The 9,584-nt window shown below is 42.8% G+C and overlaps 1 protein-coding gene across 1 annotated transcript; it reads left to right on the forward strand.

Moving 5' to 3' along the window:
- The first annotated feature begins 789 nt into the window (after positions 1-789).
- LOC136772709 (dynein axonemal heavy chain 2-like) lies at positions 790-9,508 on the forward strand. Its single transcript, XM_066725839.1, has 20 exons — positions 790-906; positions 1,000-1,342; positions 1,390-1,516; positions 1,560-1,570; positions 1,945-2,301; positions 2,409-3,005; positions 3,197-3,394; positions 3,586-3,620; positions 3,669-3,814; positions 3,899-4,241; positions 4,347-4,866; positions 5,109-5,251; positions 5,630-6,010; positions 6,767-6,937; positions 7,056-7,248; positions 7,313-7,409; positions 7,496-7,747; positions 8,272-8,450; positions 9,243-9,361; positions 9,407-9,508. The coding sequence occupies exons 1-20, from the start codon at positions 790-792 to the stop codon at positions 9,506-9,508; spliced, it is 4,431 nt and encodes a 1,476-aa protein (XP_066581936.1).
- Positions 9,509-9,584: the final 76 nt, after the last annotated feature.

A 9,584-nucleotide genomic window follows, 5' to 3' on the forward strand; every position in this document is an offset into this window, starting at 1 on the left:
TGGTGCTAAAGAAGCTGGTATTTGAGGCCTGCGGGCCAAACCCGTCAATAAAATGCAAAGATGGAAAGATAAAGTTAAAGATAAACCGCTGTCCGATCCACGGAGAGCGTACTTGGACGCTGAGTTCAGCGACGAAGAGACGCATGGTAAGATTTACGATAAAAATATTAAAGCTATTCCCTTCCTTTCCACTTCTCCTACCAAATTCTATAAGCTCCTTTCGTACTTGGAACTCCGCTAGTCTTCAGCAGCCGGAAAACTTGAGCAAAAGTCACTTTTTCATTATTATTTATATATATATACATAAAGCTACACGTGTGCACGCGTATGCGTGTGTTTCATCGAAACGAGTCAGAGGAGGGGGGGGGGGGGATGTCTAGGCAAAAGAAAATGGAAGCGGAAACGGAAGGGGAAATGGAAATGGTTGGTTAAATTTAATACGTAGGTACGCGTTATGATGGTAGGCGTAGCTAGCTAGTAGGCTGAATTGAAAGGATAACCGTTAATGAAAAGGCGAATATCGGAGTGTGATAAAGAACGGTAGGATGTTAGCCACAGTTGGAGGTCGACGGGGGTGGATAGCTTCGAATTCAGCGTGCAATTTGACGCGCTTAACCAACAGAGGATGGGACCATGGAAGCGTTAACCGCGACGGGACAACGTTGGGACGGATTTTCGAGGCTTTGCGGAAATGTCATACGATCGAGCAAACGCTATCCCGCTATGCCCGTTATAATCCACTATCGCCTATGGCCCAAATTTCATCGCTCTATTACGTCACCAAGCTAAATGGAAAATCTGGCAAAATTCATTCAACGCTGTCCCCTTTTGCTCCCGACAGATGACGATGAGCTCAAGACTACAGAGGTCAGGCAAATTTACAAACCTGACGAGTTGGCGGGGCTGGTAAGCTTTCGTGAGACACGTGGAGTCTCTCATCGTGTACATACCTATACATGTAGGATCGTTATTGGTACTTTATTTATTTCTTTGTTTAAGCTACAATGCGTGAAAGACATGACTGTGCTGGCCGGAATAGGGGACACCGATTGGGAGGCCGAGGTCCTAACGGACGTGAAGGAATTCTTTCAAAACCCCAAGATCTCCACCCTCTGTCTATATCTATCGGAGGACAACCTGCAATCGTGTCTGGGCTTCCCAGCGGTCCCGGTCCAACAACTGACTTACTTCATTCGCGACCCGATGCAAGTTTTCTTCCTGTACAATTTTCGAGAGGAGGTTCAATTTGGCACGATAAACAACACCGTGCAGGAGCACATTCTCGACATGTGCAGGGATACGTTTGCGCCGATTTTCTACAAAATTCAAAACTGGCCCGACAGTATCCTTTTTCCAAAAGTGACGAATGATAAAATCTTGATTGTGCAGGCGTTGAAGGGCCGCTGCTGGTCGTGCTGGTCGTTCCCCGGTACGTGCATGATAAATGGGCGGGGAAGGGAGCGATGAAAGGGGTTGCAAGTAGGACAGCCCTTGGCGATCCTGCGGAGCCCGCATAGTCGCTTAAGGTCATAACAATCTGACGTGATGACATTACAAAGTGAATTTGCAAGTTCGGCCGCAATTCCGTTACCACAGTTCGCGTGCGTGTGGCCCAAATTCCACAATCCAGCGGCGCACTGCCGTGCCAACTTAATATTACCATAATTTTCGACTAAATGCACTGCACAATTCTCTCTCTCTCTCTCTCTCTCTCCCTCTCTTCTCTTTTCGTTTTTCCTCTCTCACTCTTACAGCCAAATTAAACCTCGATATTCGCTACACGGGCCATAAAGTTTCGCCACATTTTCCCAGAGAGCACTTTGTTACTTCTGATGGATCTCTGGTTCAACAATGAACGCTCAAGGCGCGAAATTAAGTGCAGGATATATTATCACGAACGAGTATGTGGAATCGATTAACCGTTTAACGACGTGGTCGCGCCAGAGTCCAATCATCCCTCGATTCAGATTTTGCGCTGCGAGAATATTATCCTTGACCAAAAAACGAAAAAAACTACCACATACGTGAGAGTGGACTTTTATACGAATCTGGAAACCTTCCTCTGCAACCTAACCGACCTCACGTACAAACTGCTGGGCTTAACGGTGATGTATGTACCTTCGATGGCGGCTGAGCTCACCGTCGAGGCCGCTGCTTCCGATAAGGAGTTGGTCAAACGACTGGAAGCTGTGGTAGTACACTGGACCACGCAAGTTAGAATTGCCCTCAGTGACCAGGATCAAATCAGCCCCGAAAGATTACTCAGGATGGAGGATCAGTTTGAATTTTGGAGATATCGATGTTCGTCACTGGGTCCTCCTACCCTTATTTCTTCATTCCTAACACTCTACTGGATCTATATATAGATGTGTTTATAAATTTACAGCCCCTGTCTTCGTGTATTTCAGACAACAACCTATCCGGTCTTCATCAGCAAATCCAGGACCAACGAATTCAACATATCATCGATATTCTATTGACCAAGAACTCTACGTACATTCGACAGTTTGTCGGTTTCGAGGACGAAATATCACAAAGAATCGACGAGGCCATGTCGAACATAGAATATCTGGATATCCTCAAAGATCCCATAACAGATCTGAACAATTCTACGAGACCCAGCGACATGATCATTCAGCTGCCTAGACTGATTCATCTGTTGAGAACAATATGGACCCAGTCAGCATTTTACAGCTCGAAGGATAGAATTACTGGCTTGTTCCAAACTCTCAGCAATCAGATCATTACCATCTTGAGGGATTTCATTGTTCTGAAGAACATCTTTGCTGGCTTCGCCAAGCAGGGAATCGATCTGTCGAGAAACTGCATTTTGGTCTGCAAGGAGTATCAGAGAATTTACGAAGAAGTAAGTATGATGATTCAGACATTCAAGAATGTTGCTTTGTACGTGTTTCACTCGGTAATATTGGTGGACATAAGGTACACACAGGGAGATGGTCGCAACAAAGTAATTATAATATTTCTCGAAGAGAAAACTGAAGAATGTTTGTATGCGTTGGATGTAGTTATTTATGTAGACAAGGTAGATGAAGAGAGAGAGAGAGAGAGAGAGGGGCAAGGATGTTTCATAATGCATGCTGGTAGGATTCTTGAGGCTGGAAGAAAATGTTCAAAGTAGAAGCACCGTATTTTCAGAATGTAGGAAAATGATGTGCTCGAGTTGTTCGGGTGGAAGCTGTGGGATTCCTTTGTGACTCGATAGCGGAAGTGGAGGAAGTGGCGAGGGTGGTGGATAGAGAAGTCGAGTCGGATGGGTGGGTAAGGGGACGAAAATGGCGACGTATTACGTTGCTTCCAATTCCCAGTCGTGTCCCCCGTGCTTATCTGCCCACACGGGAGAAGCCTAAGTCGGTCTTATTGCGTCCCTTCTTAGGTTGGAAACTTGTTCTAGCTACCACTGCTCTGCCACTGCCGCCTCTCTTCTCCTAAGCATACCTTTGCAAAGTACTCTCTCTCTCTCTCTCTCTCTTTCCTATATTGCTACCACCGCCACCACCACCCCCTCCCCCTTCTTTATATATACGTATAATAAACGTACATCTATCACTGGTGAAAACTTTTCAGGTCCAATTATTTTGAGCCCTCGGCACGCGAATCTTGTTAATTTTCTTGCAAGAATTCTCTATAGACTCATTAATTTTCTTTAGGTTGCCAATGTATACAAGGAAAAAGAGGACGACGATAAAGTCCCGTGGGACTTGGACGAGGAGCTAATATTTCAGCATATCAATATTTTCATAACCAGATGCTACAACTTGATTGAGATTTGTCAAGCGATGAGAGATTTTGCAAGGTGAGCGTTTTCCGTAAATATATACACAATTTTCGAGGGAGCTCGCTTGAAATATTACGGCGAACAGCGTATTTACGTAAATAGATTGGAGAATACCGAAAACATACCCAAGCCGAAGTTTAGTGGAACAAAAGGGGAGGAATACGAAACCATATGCCAGAAGATAGAAAATATGTTTAAAGCAGCCCTTCGCAAAGTGAAACACCAATCTCAGAAGATTCTCAACGTTCAGGAGGCACACTGGAACGACGACCTCTTTCGCTTTCGCAACGACGTCAAAGATCTCGAAATTATCATTAAGAATCTTGCCGATGACGTGTTTGCCAAAATTAATAACGTTTGCGAGGGGATTCAGCAGCTTCGAGCTTTTCTCACTTATTTGGATCGTCCCAGCCTCGGTTCGCTTTTCCAGCAAAAAGTCCTCATGGTATTATATACATATATATCATACAAATATCAATCTTGCATTCATTTAATTTTCACACTCTGAAGGAAAAAATCTATGATAAATACACCATTGTTCCCACACCAGCTTTGGACAATGTTCAAGGATGATATTCAAGAAACGAAGAAAGAATTGGTGGAAGAACGAGAAGAGTATCAGGCCATATCGGAGTATTACGCAGGTCGAGCCTTGAATTTTTGGCTGAAGCTGAGATATCTCAAGTCGACTCGAGACTTGCTGAATGAATCAAAGTGGATGCCGGCTTGCGAGATAGCGAGCCAGGTGATGGGGCAATATAATCTTGTTTCGAAGTCGATTTACGACTTGATGGGCGATTTCCGCCAAAAATGGTTGCACAGCATTGGCGATAATCCATGCAATCGCCTGGATCGTTATCTGATGCGACATAGCATTGCTAAGCCAGGTCTGATCGAGTGTAACATGGATCCGACTATTCTGAATTTATGCCGTGAAGCCGAGCATTGGATCAACCTTAAGTTTGATCTACCGGTCCACGTACGCTTGATATACTCCAAGTGGGAAGATATCCTCTATGTGTACGAGAGCGTCCTATCCGTCACGTTAGCCTTCAACAGGATAGTCGAAGGTCCGTGCAATCCTTTTTCAATCTTTCCTCATCATTTAATAGCCCCACCCCCTCCCTCTCTTTTAGTTATAAACAGTCTACCAACTTTCACTCTCTAGAATTTTATACGAATAAAATGCACGAGTTTAATTTCTTGTAAATAAAATAATGAACAGGATTACTCGTGCAATAAACCATTCTTTATATACTTATATATGCTAGATTAGATTTTGCTCTAAACATTCGTATAACAACTTTTTCAGCCCTCTCCACTGTAGAACAAGATCTGTTCCGCCAACTGATCCATCTACTCGACCGCAAGATCAATCCTGGCTTAAATAAGCTAACATGGAACACGGAGCACATAGATGCATACATCGACGATTGCTTCAAACAAACGGCAAATGTACGAGTCAGGGACCGGAGGGAGAGAGAGAGAGAGAGAGAGAGAGAGAGAGAGAGAGAGAGAGAGATTCTCGCGTTGACCAGAGCACATAGATATACAAATTTATGCAATGAATAGGAGAACACAGACAGATTTAATTTACGAAACGGTTGACGGAGCAAATTCTGAAATTCAGCTCCGTTTGTCTAATTAACAAACCCGTAATTACTATAGCCCCCTATTGGATCCATCCGAGCAGTCGGTATATCACACTAGTCATTTTTTACATTTTCAAAATTGCGTGGAAAGTGGGAAAGTTCGTCATCCTATCGTTGCACGAATTTGCTGAAATTTTAATCAAACAGAAATTTCCACCCCTTAATCGTGGACAAAATTTAGCTTCAGGAATTCCTGGATGTGTACAAACGGGCGAATGCAGAAATCTTGAAAACTGCTGAGGAGATTTGCAACCTTCCTTTGATCAGGATAAAACCTAACCAGACGTACACGCTGCAAGAATTTCGGCAAGAATTTCTACAAACCAGGTACTCCGCGCCACCTTGGCAGGATGATTGTTACATTTTTCAACGCGTGTGTGTGCTTCCTCTCGAAGGCCTCGAGATCGATCTAACCACTATCTATATAAATATATACACCATTCATTGTATTCTTCTCTCCTCGTATAGAGACGCAGTGGCCACAATTATCTATGAAAAATATCATCTGGTGATCGAATGTATCCTCGTGATCTACGAGGGCTTGGAGGAGGTTATCGATAATGTATGTGTGCCAAGGATTTTATCTCATTTCTCATCCGAATGTTTTTCTTAACTGGTTGATTTAAATTTTCACGGTAATCTATTTTTCTGGACCTTTTACCTTGTCCGTTAGTTTCGCGTTTTTCTTTCGAACATTAAATTATTAATTAACCCGGAGCGTCGTTCGCTACTTTTTTCTCCCTCTCCTTGCTCCTTCGTTTTCAACCCCCTCCCCCTCCTCCTCCAACCAACCCACTCTCTCACTGTTTTCCTCCTTTGAAGCAATTTTGTACTTTAGAGAAAATCGATAGAGAAGGCTTGACGAACTCGATAAACGCAGTTTATACGACGTGGAGGGTAATCCCTAGGTAACAAAATTCTGAAAGATAGAAACGCCCCTAACCAATTCGCTTTACGATATGTGTTTTCGTGACGTGACTGCAGCCTAGTTCACGTATCAACCTCGATTAATCTAAAACTTTCCAATTCTGCACGTTGAAATTTTAAACGAACCTTTGCTTCAAAAATTGAATCTTCTCTATTTTTCGAAAAAAAAAAATAGAGAGAAAGAAAAGAAAAGAAAAGGAAAAAAAATCCTGAGCTTAGCATGAAAGCTTGAAGGGAAGTTTGAGTGATAGAAATAATTAAACTAAACAACCGCGAAAGGTTAATGTATAAGATGGAAGGGAGGAAGTTTTAAGTTCTCGAGGAAAGTGCGTTGATTTTAATGAAAATTTATTCGTAATACGAAAACGTTTACAGGTCATTTCAATTGCAGAGCTTAGCACAATGGAAGCTTTATTTGCAAAACTTGGATACAGTGTTGGAAGAAGCTTTCAAGCAATGCCTGAAACATTCTCTGACTATCTTGTACAAGGCCCTCCACGGAGATGGTACTGCTCCTCCCGCACCACTTTTCCTCGTGCAGGCAGATCTCATCGAAAAGAAGGCACGCCGATCGATTAATATATTCCATTATTCTCTGCTTTTGTCAATTCTACATAAATTTGCTCCCGTTTCTCAAATAATCCCTCGTACAACAACGAGGAAACCACCCCTTTCTCCAGATTCGTCTGCAACCGAGCATAAAAGACATGGCGGATACAATAGGCAGAACCCTGGACGATTTACTCGAGCCAATTAAAAACTTGAAACGACTGATCGACAAGTTTAAAATATTGGACACGAGCTTCGTGCCCTTCTGGAGGGTGTACAAGAACGACGACGAGCTTGAGAATCTTCAAAAAATGCTAAATTTCGGTACTAAGCCACATCTGCGCGGCTCGGGGATCTCGCTTCTTATACGAGCACTTTGATTTTTTAGAGGCGGATCGTTGCTTCGACGAAGTGGAAAACTATGTAAGAATTTGGAGGCCATTTAAAGAAATTTGGGAGATAAACCGAGATCTTTACATGCACAGGTGCGTGCACATGTGTGATGCAGTAGGGGTTTAAGCTCGAGGCTCCTCGAATCGATCATCCTCCTTGTAATCGATGAAAATTCCAGATACGAGAAGAGACAGCCAAACGTGGAATCTTTTACCCAAGAGATCAACAAGTATATCGAAGAGGCGGAGAACGTTTTAATGCAGGAAACTGTGATACCCGTTCATTTCCTCAACGTCCATTCGGATAGACTGAAAGGTGCCATTATTGAGCAATGCTCCATTTGGCAATCGAAACTTACCTCCCTTTTATATCGACTGACCGATTCAAGAATCGATCAATTCTACCACTACATCGCTGACAGCTCGCAAAAGTTAGTTAGTCTCCTCTCCTCCCACCCCCCCCCCTTTATCTAGCATAGGAATCTTTCGAAATATATAAATCAATAAACGTCCCGCTCGCTAAATCTGACTGGTGCAGTGTTGGAAACGCTGGAAAATGAATGCGCGCCGCAGCCTCTCAAAAAGCATGAACCAACACTGCGAGAGATCGTACACTCGGGGAAATGGATTAAATGCTTTTCACCCCTCTTCGTTTTTCTTTACAAATACCGCACGCCCACACACACGTACATATTCCGCGTAACACAGTTAAAAATCGTCGTCATACGTGAACGGATTCGACCGAACAAAAGATTTTTCATACGGTGCATTGAAATAATATACAAAATCGAATCACGTACGACCAAGGATTATACAGTAGAAGCTAAATATGTTACGAGAGTGGCGTTTCTGTGTGTGTGTGGGTGTGTGTGTCAGAGAGAAAATGGTGGAATTTTTTAAATGACTTCTCTCCGACTAAAAACGATGCGCTGCGAAGGATATGAAAATTTTATAGCAAACTCGGGAAAAGTCCTGAAGAAATGCACGTAAATTCATTCGTTTGCAGAATAATGAAGGAGCCGACGGACCTCATCAGTATGCAATTCGCGTTGCAGTTGTTCGAAAGGCTCACCGCCGAGATTCCAGGGAAGGAAGAAGAATTCCCCAAGATTCAGGAGCAATACGAGACTTTGGGTAAGCCCTTAAACGTTTTGCCATAGAAAATAAAGGATTCGATAGCGTCTTTGTCCACTGCACTACTGTACACACGTCCTTTTCTTCAACTTGTTCCAACGCCTTCTCTCTCTCTCCTTTTAAGCACTCTTTACCCCCCCCCCCCCCCCACCTCCCATCCTTCTCTTCAATTCTTTCCCAGAACAGAGCACAGCTTATTATTCAACTTAATTAACTAATAAATTAAATATATCGTGGACTGACTCATTTTGCGTTTCGCCAGAAATACCGTCTGCAGCTGAAACGTGTCAGGCCACCATTAATATTTCTATGCTGGTATTTATTACGAACCACGTCGGCTGAGTAAAGTTGATAGTGTCACAATGGAACGGGCCTTCATAACTTTCATTGTTTGCCCCACTTTAGCTATAAATACCCTTTTTCTTCTAGTCCTTTCTTTCTTTTCTCTCTTTCTCTCTCTCTCTCTCTCTCCCACCTTCTCTGCTTTTTTTGTCCTTTTCACCTTTTTTCAAGCACCCCTTCCTATACGTATAAACTCTAGAAACGAAGGGGCTCCAGCACCACGAGCAAACCGGCATTGCCATAGTGATATTTCAGAAATTTTTATTTTTCTCATATGCCTCCCGAGCGAGAAAGCCCTTTTCCCTCACGAATGTTTAACTCCTCGAAAGCTATACGATAGACCGATAATCCTATATTGCTTATTTATCAATGAGATTCGAGGACGATTGATACGACAGTTTTCCAATATTAATTTAGAATAATAATTGTCCTGTAATTTTTATGTTAAAGAGAAGTTTCAGGTCCCCCTAACTTTTGAATTCCGAAGGAAGTATAAAGATATCGATCGTTCCTGGAATGCTTATCTAAAATTAATCGCATCTTCCGACGTCATACTGCAGGAAAAAAAGGTAAGCTCGTTTGTTCGAAAATTCTTTCGATAAATTCTGAAAGAGTGCGAAAACTTAATCCACTGGAGTACAACAGGAGGAGTTCAAAAAGACATTGGTGAAGAATACGAAAATCTTTCTGCAAGATATCTTCTCGTTAATTGGTAGATTCAACGACACTGGACCGTTCTCGGCCGACTGGATCACCAAAAGTACGTCAATAATAGTCTATATATATATATAT

The sequence above is a fragment of the Prorops nasuta genome, unplaced genomic scaffold (genome assembly GCF_024137725.1).
Source record: "Prorops nasuta isolate Cenicafe-Biocafe unplaced genomic scaffold, Cenicafe_Pnas_1.2 PNAS00004, whole genome shotgun sequence".
Classification (NCBI taxonomy): Eukaryota; Metazoa; Arthropoda; class Insecta; order Hymenoptera; family Bethylidae; genus Prorops; species Prorops nasuta.